At 55.3% G+C, this 16,570-nt stretch overlaps 1 protein-coding gene across 1 annotated transcript; it reads left to right on the top strand.

The window, feature by feature from the left end:
• The first annotated feature begins 3,681 nt into the window (after nucleotides 1-3,681).
• On the top strand, nucleotides 3,682-13,433 carry LOC133775985 (cytochrome P450 2E1-like). The gene is made up of 9 exons (XM_062214609.1): nucleotides 3,682-3,900; nucleotides 4,795-4,954; nucleotides 6,854-7,003; nucleotides 7,322-7,482; nucleotides 7,806-7,982; nucleotides 8,811-8,952; nucleotides 10,655-10,842; nucleotides 11,274-11,415; nucleotides 13,124-13,433. The coding sequence occupies exons 1-9, from the start codon at nucleotides 3,724-3,726 to the stop codon at nucleotides 13,306-13,308; spliced, it is 1,482 nt and encodes a 493-aa protein (XP_062070593.1). The 5' UTR covers nucleotides 3,682-3,723; the 3' UTR covers nucleotides 13,309-13,433.
• Nucleotides 13,434-16,570: the final 3,137 nt, after the last annotated feature.

The following is a 16,570-nucleotide window of genomic DNA, read 5'->3' as shown; positions in this document are numbered from 1 at the left end:
CGGGGGCGTGAGAGGGTCCCACGCAGGACCACAGGGCGCCTTCCTGCGCCCCGCGGGGCTGACGCCTTGCTGGCAGGGAAGCGGTGCGCCTGCTCGCAGAATGGTCCACGGTGGCACAGACTGGGAGAGGCAGCTGAGAGATAAGCGAGCGCCACTGTAACGGGAAAGCTTTGTTCCCGCGCCAGGCGGGCTTGTCCTTTGGACACCCAGGTTGCGAGACCTCTGCTTCTGTTTAGCTTGGAAAAGATCGTTGGCTTTTTCCAAGGCCATGAGTAACAGTGGCGTGGAACTCTAAATATTGCTGAAAAGCTTTGTAATTTGGAGTTCTAACCTTTTACAAACAGAAACCTCCCGGGGAGCGTCCTCAAGTCCCCACCCAGAGCGCGCGCCCTCAACACCACCCCCACACCTCGGCCTCGGCCTCGCAGGACAGTGATCTACCTTTGACTGAGAGATGAGCGAGCTCCTCAGACCCCTGGGGGCGTTTCCGCGGTGTTCAGTCGGGGGAGTCTGGACGTTAGTCCTGGCAGGAAAGCTGCTGCTCCACCCAGAATAAACTACAGGAGACCCCTCCCCCACCCAGAGCCCCCTCGGGAGAGGAGTGGAGTCCCCCGCAGAGCAGCAGAGCTGACGCCCCGCACTTCTGTCAGAGGACAGCAGTCAGTGTGCCCGAGACAAACCCTGCCAGCATGGGAGAAACCCCCTTCCCAGTGGGCAGGCGGACTGGGGGTCCAGAGCAGCGGCTCAGCAGCAGGTCTGTCTGCAGGAGCTCGGGAAGGGAGTCGCTCAGCCTAAAGTAAAAGGATGCGCACGGGACAGCAGTGCCCAGAACCAGCATGAGTGCAGAGACGCCTTTCAGTAGGCGTAAAACTAAAGGAAGAATGAAAACCAGCAACCTTGTTCTTCCTGAATGAGGCTGAAGATGTGGAAGCTGCCTTGGGGGTGAGCTGGCGCCTTCACTGTTTGCTTTATCCACCGACGTAGGTTTGGGTCTGTTCCCCGGACATGCTTAGCTTTCCCAATTCATGTTACTGTGCTAATCTGTAGAAACAATTTTTTGTTAACTTTATTTCATTTACTTGAAAGGCAGTTACAGAGAGAGGAAGACAGAGATCTTCCATCTGCCGGTTTATTCCCCGAATGGCCACAACGGCAGGGGCTGAGCCAGGCCATAGCCAGGAGCCAGGAGCTTCTTCCAGGTCTCCCATGTGGGTCCAGGGGCCCAAGCACTTGGGCTATCTTCTGACGCTTTCCCAGGAGCATTAGCAGGGAGCTGGATCAGAAGTGGAGCAGCCGGGACTGGAAGTGGTGCCCATATGGGATGCTGGCCTGGCAGGCAGCAGCTTAACCCATTACACTGTAATGCCGGCCCCTATAAACAATTCTTAAACTCCAACAAAGCCTCCCTGTATTGTGCTACGGGTGAGTTCTAGCAAAATTTCAAAGTCCAAATGGCTCCCCTGCAGCACAGAGGAATTTGGGGGCATTTCTGTGGTTTCGAGGGTCAGCTCGATTCTTACACAAGAGCCTAGAAACACGAAGAAACTGCAGTCCAATTTTAGTTGTGGGTATGGATGTGAAATTACTAAGCATTCTGTTAGTGTGCTGGATTTCTCGGCAGGCTAAGAGCACCGCCCCAGGAGAAACAGGCTATGATGTGGGGCGCTGAGTGCTTTTATGTGAGACGTTCTTATCTGGCATCTTCCTAGCAGATCTAAGAGAGAAATCATAGGATTGTCTGAATCAAGACAGCATTCCATCCCTGCCCAATACTGTTTGTTACCAGAGAAGGGAGACACCTGTCACTGTGACGGCCTCTTGGAGGCACATGGCACACCCGCTCTGTCAACCTGGGTATCAAACCTTGTCCTAAAAGGCCCAGTTGGTGGGAGAACGGAACCTTGTCCTGGACCACGTCTCAGCCCTGTGGGGTACACGCTCCCCAGGATGTGCAGGGCCGCAGGCCACACGTGCACACCCAGGTGAGCAGCACGGGTGCAGCCGTTCTCAGCCAATGGGAGCCAGAGGCCTGCTCTACTTTCCACACCCTGATCTTCCCGCTTTCTCCACACCAAAGCCAGGCCTTGAATTCCAGCCTGAGGGGCCAACTCTGGCCACATCAGCACCAGGAGGAGAGACCGGCCAGCAGGGAAACTTGGGCCCCTGATGGGTGCCTGCCTGGCCCGGGAAGGGAGAACAGGGTGCAGGGGCCAAGGCAGCTGCACCTGTGCCCTCAGAACCGGGCCCTGCTGACACCGTCCACAGTCAGGTCAGGCTCACGTGGTCGTCCCACCTCCAGGGGAGCAGAGGCCCCCGAGTCTCAGGGCGAGTAACAAGTGGGCACCATGACCCGACTGTGTCAGGAGTGCACTGCTCAGAGAGCACAGGCGAGAATGCTGTGTTTGCTGTGTAGCCTCATTTAATATAAACGAAAGCATGAAAGGGCGCGACGCAAAATGCACACGGGGTTTGGTTGACTGTAAGTGATTTTTACTGTCTTCATGCTTCATCATATTTTCCATTGCACACAATTACCTATGCACAAGTTTAAAACTACAGTATATAAAGTAAGCTCTTCCCTGTATTACCTGTCAGAGTGCAATGAAAAACAATCTCTTCATTCTAAGTACAGAGAATAGCTCCACGAAACACTGAATAGGAGCCTGACAGCAAAGTGAAGGTGGGAGGGCCTCTGTACGCAGGAAGCACCCAAGGCAGAGGAGACCCCGGCAGGAGCGCCCCCTGCTCTCTCGGGCAACAAGGAGGAGAGAGCGTCCTGGGGCACTGTCTCACTGCCCCAGGTTGCGCTGCTGCTGTGACACTGGCATCCCACACCAGAGCGCAGGTGCAAGCCCTGGCTGCTGTGCCTCCGATCCAGCTCCCGCTGATGCACCTGGGAAAGCAGTGGAAGACGGCCCAGTGCTTGGGGCCCTTTCCTGGATCCTGGCTCTGGCCTGGCCCCGCCCAGCGGTTGCAGCCATTTGGAGAGGGAGCCAGCAAAGGGCAGATCTTTCTCTCTCTGTCTCTCCCTCTGTCTTTGCCTCTGTCACTCTGCCTTTCTAATAAATAATATAAATCTTTTCAAAAATGCAAGTCCTCCAAATTTAACTCATTGATTTAAAACAAACACAATAAAAGCTCTAATGTAATTCTTTTCAGAATTTGACAAAATAATCGTAAAGGATAATATTTTTTCACTTTATACAATAAAAATAAACTTTTTATATAAGAGATTATGTTTCTCAGAATTGCTGACTCTCTCCTCTGCTTCTTTCCCTCCATGAATGGAGGGAGTGTTTGGATCCTGCTCTGCCCTTGTTCGTTTGTCTGGTTGGGGTGGTCAGACATTGAGAGGCCAGTCCTGGCACCCTGCCTTACATAAAAGTCCTACCACACATAAACACTTGGCATGGATCTGACTACCTGCCACGTGTCCAACCAGTGTCAAAGGACACAGTAGGTCCCTACCCCTAGGGGTTGGGTGTTGACAGAGCCCAGCTTCGTCCTCGTCAGGTCACTGGGACACCTTTTAAGAAGCAGCCATGGCAGGCCTCAGCCTTTGAAACAGTGGCCAGCCACAGCTAATAATAAACCAGGAACTTGGGCCAACGGGGAAGGAAGGTGGCATTGGCTGGTAGGGAACCCTCCCTTCTCAACAAGGCGTTAAAAGCTCGGTCTTTGTAGGCTCATCCCTATTCACCGGCAACAGGACGCCAAAGCACCATGGCTGCTCTGGGTATCACCGTCGCCCTGCTGGGATGGATGGTCATCCTCCTGCTCGTGTCTGTCTGGAAGCAGATCCACAGCAGCTGGAACCTGCCCCCAGGACCTTTTCCACTGCCCATTATTGGGAATTTTCTCCAGTTGGATTTTAAAGATATTCCCCAGTCCTTTGGCAGGGTAAGCAACAGTGTTTATTTTGGGGAGAATAAACCAAGAATCTGATCTAAATGTACATATCTGTTTATTGTCAAAGAAGTTACTGTTACTCAATGCCAGTCTGTTTTGAATTAACTGAATCCATACATCCTCCAGGAGTAAGACAAATACTGAGCTGATGGTGCAGCTTGGGTGCCAAGTGTTCAGAATGGGCATTGACTTTGGACGCCCTGGAGGCCCTGGTCATGCCGTGTCACTGGAGCAAGTGTGCGCAGGCTGGTGAGGCTTGCACATTGCTCTGGGCCACTCCAATGTGGGCAATGGGTTCATGACCAGGTGTGCGTCTGCTGGGCGTCAACCTGTGTGATGCCAAAGAGCAGCCTGAAAATTGAAGTGTCAGCTCAGCCCATTTGGAACCAGACCAATCCCACCACCTGCCCCTGCAACTACTGTGGACAGTGAGTGAGCTATAACGTCCAAGACTTCGCTGGGTTGATAAAGGAAGGCCAGGCCACCAAGGCGCTTGGGATTGGCTTTAGTTGTCCACCAGTGACCACACATCGACATGGTGCACAGCAAAGGGTGGGCAGTGGCAGGTTCCTGGCTCCAGGTCAGCCTGAAGCCCTGGGAGCCGGGGCGTTGAGTGTGGACCTGAACAGTGGGGTGATGGTGCCTGCAAAGTGGCCTCTGGTAAGGGAGACAAGAGCCAGAGCCCACGGGGGGTTGATGTGTCCAGGCGGGCAGCTGGGCATACGGACATGCCTGCGGTCGTCCCACAGTGGGGTGGACACAGATGGCCTTTCCTCAAGGCCCTCTGAATTCTCTTGGCCAGCAGCAGTGGCAATGATGGGGCAGGGACGAAGCAGCATTCCTTTGCTCACACCAGCCTCACCCTGCACCTGCTGGTCTCCACAGCTGGCAGAGCGCTTTGGGCCGGTGTTTACTCTGTACCTGGGCTCCAGGCGTGTTGTGGTTTTGCACGGCTACAAGGCGGTGAAGGAGATGCTGTTGAACCATAAGAACGAGTTCTCCGGGCGTGGCGAGATCCCTGCTTTGCGGGAGTTTAAGGACAAGGGTGAGTTCACATCCCAGGCATGGAGACCAATCCCTCCAGGGGCGTGAGGGTTCCCCACGGCCCTGGCCAAGTCCCAGGCTAACAGCGGCAGCAGCAATCCTGTCCTGACGCAAGAGGAGCATTGCCGGAGGACAGCCCCTGTCTGCCACCCGCAGATGGGCTCGAGGCCAGAGCCTCGGAGGCAGCGCTAGTTGGGCTGCAGGAGCTTCACTGCCTCTGTTGGGGTCTCCAGAGCCCTATTTTATATGTTGCACACAGCCCAGACTGACCCTGGACGTGGAGTGCACCTGGTCCTCCAGGGATAATGACATGACTGTCTGAGCACAGGCGGCAATGTGCCAAGCGACTGCACACATTGTTTCGGGGAATTGTCATAGAGCTCTGAGAAGCCTGCCCCCTCCCTGGGCTCCTGCCTGGTGAACAGCCTCTAAGGAGGTTGTGCTAGGTGCTACCCTCCACTCACAGCCCAGCCAACGTCCACGCCCGCAGCTCTGCCCCCCTCCTCCTGACCCCTCAGGGTAAAATCCAAACCCTCCTCTGACTGCACTTCCCAACTCAAACTGCTCTGTCCCTGCACTCTGGGACCAGCCACCTTCTTTCTAGAATGTTCCTCACAGCACAGTGAGCACACATGCCCTGGGCACTTTCTCTGTGGGGGACTTGACCATTGTTCCCCAGTTTACGACAGAGCCCCAGAGCCTGGCAGGACGTCTTGTCACAGTTGGCACTAAAATGTTCTTGTTGAAGAAATGGTGGTGGGTAAAAGTAAGAGGAGAGGGGAGGGGAGGGAGTGGACCCCGATGCCCACGGCAGGTCTGGCCAAGAAAGGGCTGTGCAGGGCCAGGCTGGGCGGGTGGTCCCAAGGGGGACCCAGGGTCTTCACAGAGCTGAGCTGACTGAGCTGACAGAGATGACACAGGTTTGTACTCAGGGAAAAGTGAAAAGTGTAGAGTTAATTGGAATAGGGATGGAAATATGTGAACCTTTTTTTTTTTTTAAAAAAAGAGATTTTATTTATTTATTTAAGAGGCAGAGTTACAGACAGTAACTTCCATCTGCTGGTTCACTCCCCAAATGGCTGCAAGGGCTGGAGCTGTGCTGTTCTGAAGCCAGGAGCCAGGAGCTTCTTCCAGGTCTCTTACGTGGGTACAGGGGCCCAAAGACTTGGGCCATCTTCTATTGCTCTCCCAGGCCATAGCAGAAAGCTGTATTGGAAAAGGAGCAGCCAGGAATTGAACCGATGCCCATATATGATGTGGGTGCCATGGCTGGGGCTTCACCTGATGTGCCACAGTGCCGGTCCCTCGTGAACATTTTTAAAGGAAAAGTTCAATCTTAGGTCTGTGGATTTCAGACATCATGGTCCAGGGGTCCTCCAGGGGACATTCCAGGAGGAGATGAGGAGGATCAGCTCCGAGACCAACGAGCTTGAAGGGAAAGTGTGGTCCTCCCGCCAGTGCTCTGTGCAGCCGAGGGGCTGGGTGACCTCCGATGTTAGGAGACCCTGGTGCGCAGCCAGAAAGCTTTGTGCTGAGGCATTTACAGTGTGAGGTTTCGACATTAGTGAGGACAGAGTGGTTGTCAAGAACATGGTCAGTAGACAGGAAAGAAGTGGTCATTTTCACCTGTGGACATGGATGTGAGCAGAGGGTGTGGGACAGGTGAGTGGCCACGTGTGGGCTTGTTTAGTATGAAAGGGAAAAGAGAACAAAAGCCCTGTGAGGTTGAATGTGAAGAGGGCCCCCGGTCAGTGGAGCCACCCTGGTCCTCTTGTGCTTCTGCCTGCACCTGCACACCCGCCCTGTGCCCCAAGGCCCTGTAGGGTCCGCATCCCACCACGGCCCCATCTCCCTGAGAGCCGGGCTTTGTGAGTGACTTCTGCTGGCCCCTTTTCCTTAGGGATCATTTTCAACAACGGACCCACCTGGAAGGACACTCGGCGGTTCTCCTTGACCACCCTCCGGGACTATGGGATGGGGAAACAGGGCAATGAGGACCGGATCCAGCAGGAGGCCCACTTCCTGCTGGAGGAGCTCAGGAAGACCCAGGGTGCGTAGCCTCGTGAGACCCACCGACAAGGAGAGGGGCCTGGGGGTCCTCGGGCTGCATTCCACGCTTGGCGTCCACACGTCAAGGGGAGCAGCACGGAGAAGAAAACCCAAATGGGGCAGGCACGTGTGATGTGTTATAGGGATCGTGGTGTCAGTGCGTCCTCTCGAGGCACTGCTAAACACTGCACAGACCGAGCTGGGGGAGGGAGAAGGCCCCAGCGAGAATCCACACCTTCTTCCCACGCAGGGGGCTGTCAGCTCACCTGTCTCCCACACCCTCCTCCTCACGCCCACGTGTCACTCACCTGTCTTCCAGGCCAGCCCTTCGACCCCACCTTTGTCATCGGCTGCACACCCTTCAACGTCATCGCCAAAATCCTCTTCAACGACCGCTTTGACTACAAGGACAAGCAGGCTCTGAGGCTGATGAGTTTGTTCAACGAGAACTTCTACCTGCTCAGTACTCCTTGGCTGCAGGTGGAGCCCTCCCTCCTGTCTCATTCATCTTCTCTCGCCTAGCTTATGTCGGAAACCGGATGGGTGGGAATCCAGGTCGTGTGGGCTTCCTTCACTGGATCACCCCGTGTTCCTCCCAGAGATGCCCGTGGGCCTCCTTTCCCGACCTCAGGGCACGTTTCCATGAGTGCGCCTGCTTTGGAGAGTGGCTCTCCAACAAGACACCAAAGCCTCTGATGACGACAGCCATACATTCAAGTCTGGAGTAAAGTCATTAACCTAGCACGCAAAGTTATGCTGCATCCAGAAAGAAATATGGTAACAAAATTTTTCTCTCTCCTTAGGTTTACAATAATTTTTCAAACTATCTACAGTATGTGCCTGGAAGTCATAGAAAAGTAATAAAAAATACATGTGAAATAAAAGAGTACACGCTCGCAAGAGTGAAGGAGCACCAGAAGTCGCTGGACCCCAGCTGCCCCCGGGACTTCATTGACTGCCTGCTCATAGAAATGGAGAAGGTGCACCCCATCCCCCCACTCCCGCCCTGCAGTGGCTCAGGTGGGGCTGTGCGGGGCTCACAGGTTCCAGCTTCCTGTTGTGACCCACTCGTGGTGTCCAACTGCCCCAGTGACCGCAGTTGGCACTGTTAGTTCTGCACAAATACCCTTGGCTTAAGCAGGACCCCTGCTCCCCACGGAGCAGCTGCAGGGGTGGCGGGGCCTGGGGCGTCCCTGCTCAGTGCCCTTCAGTGCACCAACCTTTAGAGCCATGTCTCGACGAGGAGAAGCCCTCGGCTCCCCTTGTAGGCGCTTGTTCCCCAGTCGTGCCTCTGCAGCCCCTCAGGACCCCTGCCTGTGGCTCCGGCTGGTGAGCCCTCTGCATCCCTGTCTTTCCCTTTTCTGTGGCTGTGGCTGTGGAATGAAGTCTGTGCTGATTACTCTCAGGCGACTGCCAGGGCTCTCCGAAGCTCCCCTCCTCCACGTGGGCTCCTCCCTGTCCCCTCGTATGGCCTGCTGATAAAGACACCAGACTTGGGCTGGAAGGAAGGGACCCTGGCCACTGTGGCCCAGGTGTCATTAGCAGGGTCCTCCCGAGGCCAGGCGCATCCCACCTCCCCCAGGACGGCCCTCGTGCTGTTGAGGGAGGAGTCCCAGGGCCTGGGTGAGGGGCCCATCCTGCCCTCCGAGGCTTCTAGGAAGCTCAGTGTCCCAGCAGAGAGAGGGAGTGGGTCCCATAGGGACAGCTGCTGGCACACCTGCCTCTGCTCTCCCTGCGGAGCTGGAGGTGGTTCAGAACCCCCTGAAGCCACCCTCTCATCGGTTCCCCATCTGTCTCTAACTTCCCAGGACAAACACAGCACGGAGCCCCTGTACACGCCGGAAAACATTGCTGTGACGGTGGCGGACCTGTTCTTTGCAGGCACGGAGACCACCAGCACCACGCTGCGATATGGGCTCCTGATCCTGCTGAAGCACCCTGAGATCGAAGGTTTGCAGCCTCCGGCAGACGCAGCCTGCATTTCAGCTTCAGCTGTGGGTCTGCAGCTGCTGGCAACCCTCAGGGGTGGCGTGGGCCCCTGGGGAACCTCTCTGGGGGAGGTGTTCTTGGGCATGCCCAGGACCTGGTGCCCTCGGACACTGGCTGGCCCACAGCCTGTGAGGGGCCTCTGGCTACCTGATGGAGCAGCCCGAGGGTCTGCACTCTGCTCTGTGAGCCTTGCATGACAGAGAAAACAGTGCTGCTATTGCCCAATAAGACTTGGCCTTACAGGCGGGGGTGGAGAGTGTGCAGGGCCAAGGGGCTCTTCCTGGGCGTCCAGCACCCAGCTGGCTGCCACCCTGGAGCCTCTTCACTGCTTTCACGGGGCTGCTCCCCAGCAGCACCTGCGTCCGAGGGGACCCAGTGTCTATTGGAGGCTTGGGGTCTGGGCCCACAGTAGGGGAGGCACCCACCCTGGCTGAATAGAGGCCTCGTGGGGGCACCCACATGTCACCAGGATGACGAGCTGCCCTCCAGGCAAGTGGGAGTAAAGTGGCAGTAGCCTCACACGAGGGTGCCCACGGGCCTGCGGCCCTGCCTCTCTCTGGGTTGGCCCCGAGTGCAGCCCTGGGTGGCCTGTGCTGCTCCTCCCTGCCCAAGCCACAGCTGCTGCCAGTGATAACGCGGCTTCAGCTGAGCACCAGCGGGCAGAACTGCAGGCTGCGGAGTCGTCTCCTCCAAGAAGGCGGCTTGGTGACGGGTTCAGGTTTGCGCCCTGGTCTCTGGTCTCTCTGAAGGCAGCACCTTCGCTTCACAGAAATGTGCGGGTGAAGCAACCAAAGCCCAGAGGGGAACGTTTTATGGGTGTTGCAGCTATTAAAGAGAACGCTTGATCATTTTACTAGGGGAACCATGGACTCACAACTGTGTTAGGCGATTCATTATGAGGAATTTCTAAGACAAACAGAAAACACGGATAACACCCACACATCCATTGCCAAGTTTACCCCTGTGTGGCGCTCACTTCAGAGGTCTTCAAAGAGAACTCGCTACGAGCAGCAAAGCCCCACGGCCCCACTCCCAGAGGGGTGCAGTGCCCGTGGCCACGTGTGGCCGTGCGTTCACCACTGATGTGCCTGAGTCCACGACTCCCGCCAGCGCTGTGTGTGTCTGTGTCTCCATAGCTCATCTGGGCACTGCCCAAACACGGCTCTTTCCCTGGACGTGCTGTGGCCTCTCTCCAGCAGACTGTGTGTCTGACTCCACTCTGTCTTCTCCACACTTTGTAGAGCGCAGCACACACGTGCCAAGGCTAATAGTAGCGCCAAAATTTCTCTCCCCAAAGAAATTTCCAAGACCGTTTGCTATTCTCTACTCCTAACATGAAGAGAAGAACTAGCTGAGCATCGTCAGCTAGGATAACAGATGCCCAAACACCGGCAGGTGCTGAACAACCCCCGGGCTCAGCTGTCACCGAGCCTCATGGAGAATTTTTCCCGTGGGTCCGGGTGCCTGCAGAACACCAGCACTGCTCAAGTTGCTTCACAGACATCTGCTGGGTGCACGTGGGGGACGGAAGGCTGTCGGGTGGACGGCAAGATGGGTGGGCAGGTGGATGGGTGCATCGGTAGGTGGGTGGTGGGAGAATGCAAGGTGGGGGGTGCCTACCTAAAGCCAGTCCTTTAAACTTAGCTCATTCGTATCTTGGCAGAGAAACTTCATGAAGAAATCGACAGGGTGATTGGGCCGAGCCGAATGCCTTCTGTCAGGGACAGGGTGCAGATGCCCTACATGGACGCTGTGGTGCACGAGATTCAGCGATTCATCGATCTGGTGCCCTCCAATCTGCCGCACGAAGCCACACGGGACACCACCTTCCAAGGATATGTCATCCCCAAGGTTGGTGCACACGGCCAGTGTTGCCTTTCTGCTCACCACCTGGCCTTCCAGGGTCAGGATTAGGGCAGGGGTTGGGGTGGGGGCCGAGGACACCTCCCTTGGGCAGACACAGCTAATGCTGGGCAGGGTAGGCCTGCCCTGCGGAGCAGAGAGGAGATCTGGGGAAGAGCCTGGGTTTGTAGGACTTTCCAACCCCAGGGACGGGCAGCAGCAGCACCAGCCCTGGGGTCACTCCTGCGAAGAGACGAGGGCTTTCGTCCTCCTTAGGCCCGATCCTGTTTTCCATCAAGTCCTTAAGCAAGCAGCTTCCCCAAACGGAAATATTTTACCATCTTGTATCACGTAAAATCCAAAACCACCTTCTTCCCCGGGGGCTCCTGGGGGAAACCCGTGTTGGGTTGACATGAGTGAGACGACCTTTGTTTTTCTAGGGCACTGTTGTAATCCCGACTCTGGACTCCCTTTTGTATGACAAGCAAGAATTCCCTGATCCCGAGAAGTTCAAACCAGAGCACTTTCTGAATGAGGAGGGGAAGTTCAAGTACAGCGACTACTTCAAGGCATTTTCCGCAGGTGAGAGGAGCCCAGAGGCCGCACCTGCCCTGGAGAGTCAGCTCCCACGCCGTCTTCTCCACACCCACACTCTGCCGTCATGCGGGATCAGAGCAGCACGTGGGGCCTCACACGACCTAGGGAGCTCTTCCCTGTTCAGAGAAGTCAAATGACACCTTTCACCAAAAGTCCAGGGAGGGGGCATTGTGAGTGAATCCTGTTTTATAGGAGGACATATTGCCACCTCGTTTTTTAAAGATTTATTTATTTATTTTAAAGATTTCATTATTTGAAAGGCAAAGTTACTGAGAGGCAGAGACAGAGAGAGAGGTCTTCCATCCGCTGGTTCACTTCCCAGATAGCTGCAACGGCCGGAGCTGTGCCAATCAGAAGCCAGGAGCCAGAAACTTCTTCTGGGTCTCCCATGTGGGTGGAGGGGCCCAAGGACTTGAGTCATCTTCTACTGCTTTCCCAGGCCATAGCAGGGAGTGGGAACGGAAGTGGAGCAGCCAGGACTCAAACCTACGCCCATATTGGATGCTGGCACTGCAGGCGGCAGCTTTACCTGCTAAGCCACAGTGCCAGCCCCAGATTTATTTATTTTTTAAAAGATTTTATTTATTTATTTGAGAGTTATAGTTACAGACAGTGAGAAGGAGAGCCAGAGAGAAAGGTCTTCCTTCTGCTGGTTCACTCCCCAAGTGGCCACAATGGCCTGAGCTGCGCTGATCTGGAACCAGGAGCCAGGTGCTTCTTCTGGGTCTCCCACGTGGGTGCAGGGGCCCAAGGACTTGGGCCATCCTCTACTGCTTTCCAAGGCCAAGGCAGAGAGCTGGATCGGAAGAGGAGCTGCCAGGACTAGAATCGGCACCTATATGGGATGCCAGCGCTGCAGACGGAGGATTAACCTACTGCGCCAAGGAGCTGGCCCCTATTTGTTTTTTATTTGAAAGAGAGAGAGAGAGAGAAAGAGAGAGAGAGAGAGAAATATCTTCCATCCACTGGTTCACTCTTCAAATGGCCACAGTGGCCAGGGCTGTGCCAGGCTAAAGCCAGGAGCGTGGAGTTCCATCCAGGTCTCCCACAGGAGTGCAGGACCCAAGCACTTGGGCCATCATCTGCTGCTTTCCCAGGCGCATGAGCAGGGAGCTGGCTTGGAAGTGGAGCAGCCGGAACTGGAGCTGATGCTCTGTCCTGGGATGCGGGGCGGCAAGTGGCGGCTTGACCTGCAGCGCCAGAATGCCCGTCCCTCTGTCACCGCCAGTCTGTTTCTACTTTAACAGGACTTAGTGAAAATCTCTCAACAAGGGTCACTGCAACTCTGACCTCCCCGGCTCGTCACAGGGAGCCCCCCGTCTCCCTCCACGGGGCTTGCTGGGCCTTCTCAGTCCCTCTCCCCGTCCCAGGCCTCTCTGTGCGTACTGCTGAGGGAACACTGTAGGCAGCTCCAGGACTCAGCCCCGGTGCTGGGGCCTTGGCCTCTGGCGCCGCCCACCGCCTCCCTGTCTGTGTGCCTGGGCAGAGGCCCTTTTCCCAACCAGACACAGCTTTGCAGCGGAGTTCCGACTGCTGTGGTGTGAAAGCTGGCTCTTGAGTAGGTTCGCGCTTCTTTCTGTGGGCAGAGTGCTTTAGGGAGCGGCTTCTCTGCGGCCGCCCTCCCCCAGCCCCGACCTGCTGCCCCAAGTTAGCAACTCCGGCCGCGTCTCACCGATGCTGTTGTTGCTTCCAGGAAAACGCGTGTGTGTTGGAGAAGGCCTGGCTCGCATGGAGTTGTTTCTGCTCTTGTCTGCCATTCTGCAGCATTTTAACCTCAAGTCTCTCGTTGACCCAGAGGACATTGACCTTCGCAGTATTGCGGTGGGCTTTGGCCGCATCCCACCACGCTACAAACTCTGTGTCGTTCCCCGCTCATAAACCCGAGGAAAGCACCCAGAAGACACCACTGTGTCTGTGCCCGGCCTGCAAGGCCCTGGGAACACGTCTCATTACACGGTGCACTCTCTGTCTGTGTTCCCTGGTAAAATAAAGAGTCAAGCCCAGCAGTGTGCATCTTTCAACCTCTCTCTGACTCGGACCCTCCTGCCTCCCTCCTACAAGGGTTTCCTTGGGCCCACAGGGACAAACCAGGATGCTCTCGCTGTCTCAAGACCCTGAATTTAATCACACACTCAGATTCCTTACAGCACCTCAGTTCACACATCCATGGGTTCTTGGATTTAGGGTATCTTTGGGGCACTGTTCTGCTGACCCCACCTCCCCGCTCACCCACCTTAGGGCATTGCTGAACACAAAGTTAACAGGCAGGAAATCCACGGCCTGGAGGGCAGCTGCCCAGCTGACAGGTGACAGGTGCTGTCATTCTCATTGTCCCACCTACATGGTGGCAAGACTTTCTCCAACAGAAAAATGTATGAAAATGTCTTCTTATTTGCTTTGGGGCAGAGAAATTTAATTTCTTCTCTCTCTCTCTTTTTACTTTACTTTATTTATTTGAAAAGCAGAATTACAGAGAGAGAGAGAGAGGTTTTCCATCCTCTGGTTCACACCAGGGGCTTCATCCAGGTCTCCCACGTGGGTGCGGGGCCCAAGCACTTGGGCCATCCTCTGCTGCTTTTTCAGGCACATTAGTAGAGAGATGGATTGGAAGAGAAGCAGCCGGTTCTTGAACTGGCACCCATGTGGGATGCTGGCACTGCTGGCAACTGCGTAACACGCTACACCGCAACACTGACCCTGAGAAGTTTCAGTGTGAGAGAACACCCTGGGAAAATATTAAGGCACCCAGCAGTGGTGGGAGACGTTGGGAGGGAGGGTGCGGGCCTTTGAGGGTGGTGCTGAGCTGGAGAATCGCTGGCCGGGCTGCAAAGTCCACACGTGCACTCATTAGCAGCTTCCCAGACCTTGCCCATCACAGGCACTGCAGTGTTCTCAAGGCCGAGCCCTGCCAACATCCCAAGAGGCAATATCACTTTAAGAAACCCTCTCCTGCTCTAAACCCCATTCTGTAATCTAAGAAGAGAAGGGGTCAATGCAAGTTGGGTGGATGCAGAAAGGGGAAGGAGTTTGGTGGTTGCTGCCTGGGAACTGGTCAGCGAGGAGGGGAGGGAGGGGCAGCTCAGCTCCCACTCCATGTCCAGGCCAGGCTGCCCTCTGTGTGACAGGGACATCTCCCCCTGTGTCAGCCACTTGCAGGGGGACTGAGACTTGTGCCCCCTTGGCATTTCATTGGGTCCAGTGTTCCCCCAGTTACTCAGGAAGATCTCCTCTTACCTCTCACAGCTGGTGGGATTGCAAACCCCACCCACAGTCACCCCGAGCAACACACCTTCATCCGCCGCTGGCCCCTCGACCCCCCGGACGGCTTGTCATGGTCACCTGGGTGTGTCTTGGTGACAGCATAGTGTAGCGGGCTTCAGCTTCCTCCTTGTAAAGGAGGCACGTGCCTGAGCTCGGAGGGCTGGGACAGAGCACATGGTGATGCCTGAGCTATGCAAGGAACCCCCATGCAGTACCCTGAGTGTTTCAAAGTCCTCATGTCTCTTCCGGTCTGTTCAGGTGGGTCAGCACCAGGACCTCCAGGGCCTCATACGGGGGTTTGGCCATCAAGGTTCTGAGCTGCCAAGGAGTCAGCGTGGGTCTGGGCCTTGGCCATGTCTGTCGTTCTCCTTTAGGAGTACAACTGGACAAGACCATGGCAGTCATCCCTGGTCAAACTGAAGGCCAGAGTCAGGGACTGAAGCTCAGGGTCTTCTGAAACTCTCCCTGGCTTTTGTTTACATCGATTTAAGTCGGTCATGGGAAGAAGGACATGGACTCTAATTGTCCCAGCATCTCCATTAGCCAGAAGACAAAGAATCCTTGTACCCAGATGAGGGGAGTCTCCAGCTATGAGTGATCCCAGCCAGCCTATTTTCCTGGGAGGATTTGGTTCCAGGGAGAGGCAGTGGGCCCGTAGGAGATAACAGAGAATCAGGACTTGATGGAGAGAGGAACTGATCACCCCACGAGGACTGCTCCAAAGTGGGACAAGCTGAGCTGAGGTGGCTGAGCCCTGGGTGGTAGAGAATCCCTCATCCGTAGGTCACCTGCTGCTACCTCAGTCTGGTGTCTTTAGGAGCCCATGGGCACTCAAGCACCCTTGGGCCCTCTCACTTGGCTGAGGTATTTTCGGTCCCCAGGGCTCTCGTGTGTAGGGGGGAGGGGCAATTCCGGATTGGTTACAAGATGGTTCCCGTTTATCATTTTAGCAAGGTGGTGGCCTGCTTGGTGCTTCAGGTACAGATTATAGTGGCTTATTATGACTTAAATAATCCTGAAAGTTATCTGTTGAAGGGTTCTTCTTTCAAATACTACAGAGAGAATCCCGCAAATGGAGAATTCTGTACTGTCTCCATCAGTCATATCCCAGGACCACATCCAGGCCCCTTGTTCTGTCATTGCCATGGAAATGGGAGGTGATGTACTGTGACAATGGATACTAAAGCATAAGCATAGATGTGGAATCCAGGAACACAAGATTGGCCATGTGCCAAAGAATTTTCCAGAGACAGCAAAGGGCTTTGGGGGAGGGTCAGAGGACAGCAGGGTTTATCATACAGGCAGAGTCTTACTGCATGGAGACCAAGCACCGCATACATAAGGGTGGCAAAACGCTGGAGGTTCAGAAGCCTTAAGCAGAAAATCCATGGTCAGATGGTGGTGGGAACCAGGAGACCCACTGGGTGCTTCATGGCTTGGGAGAGTCCCAGCCACTCTCATAGCTCTCCTTCACAAAGGACCGCAAGGTGTCTGATCTGCATGGTAAGTGCTCTGAGCCTTCTCACCCCCACACTGGAGGGAGCAGACGTGGTTAGGCTATGAGGAGTTCGTCCATGGTGTGTCAGAACAGAGTTAAGAAGAAAAGGCAGAATGAAACCAAGAGCTCTCAGGTGCAATGGAGACAAGACTCAGGAGGGAGACTCAGCGGCCAGTTTCTGGGTGGGCTTTCACCTCCTCTAAGCTGACTAGCTTACCTCAGACATCATGAGATGACTGGATCCAGGTTCCCGTCTCCAACACCAGAAAGAGTTCTAGTATGAGACACAGGTGAAGACTAGCAGAGGACTTACTGTTAGCAAAAGAGGAAGTGTGGGCATGCTCAAGAGTGACCTGTGCCCAAAGGGCTAGGGACCAACCC

Source organism: Lepus europaeus, chromosome 17 (assembly GCF_033115175.1).
Source record: "Lepus europaeus isolate LE1 chromosome 17, mLepTim1.pri, whole genome shotgun sequence".
In the NCBI taxonomy this organism is placed as follows: Eukaryota; Metazoa; Chordata; class Mammalia; order Lagomorpha; family Leporidae; genus Lepus; species Lepus europaeus.
Note: the sequence above shows the minus strand (reverse complement) of the source record. Positions and strands in the feature narration are given on the sequence as shown.

Bases quoted from the DNA above. Each gene is read 5' to 3' on its own strand.
- LOC133775985 (XM_062214609.1), top strand. From the start codon at position 3,724: ATGGCTGCTCTGGGTATCACCGTCGCCCTGCTGGGATGGATGGTCATC. The intron at 4,955-6,853 runs GTGAGTTCACAT...CCTTTTCCTTAG, and splicing joins GCGGGAGTTTAAGGACAAGG to GGATCATTTTCAACAACGGA. The intron at 7,983-8,810 runs GTGCACCCCATC...CTAACTTCCCAG, and splicing joins TGCTCATAGAAATGGAGAAG to GACAAACACAGCACGGAGCC.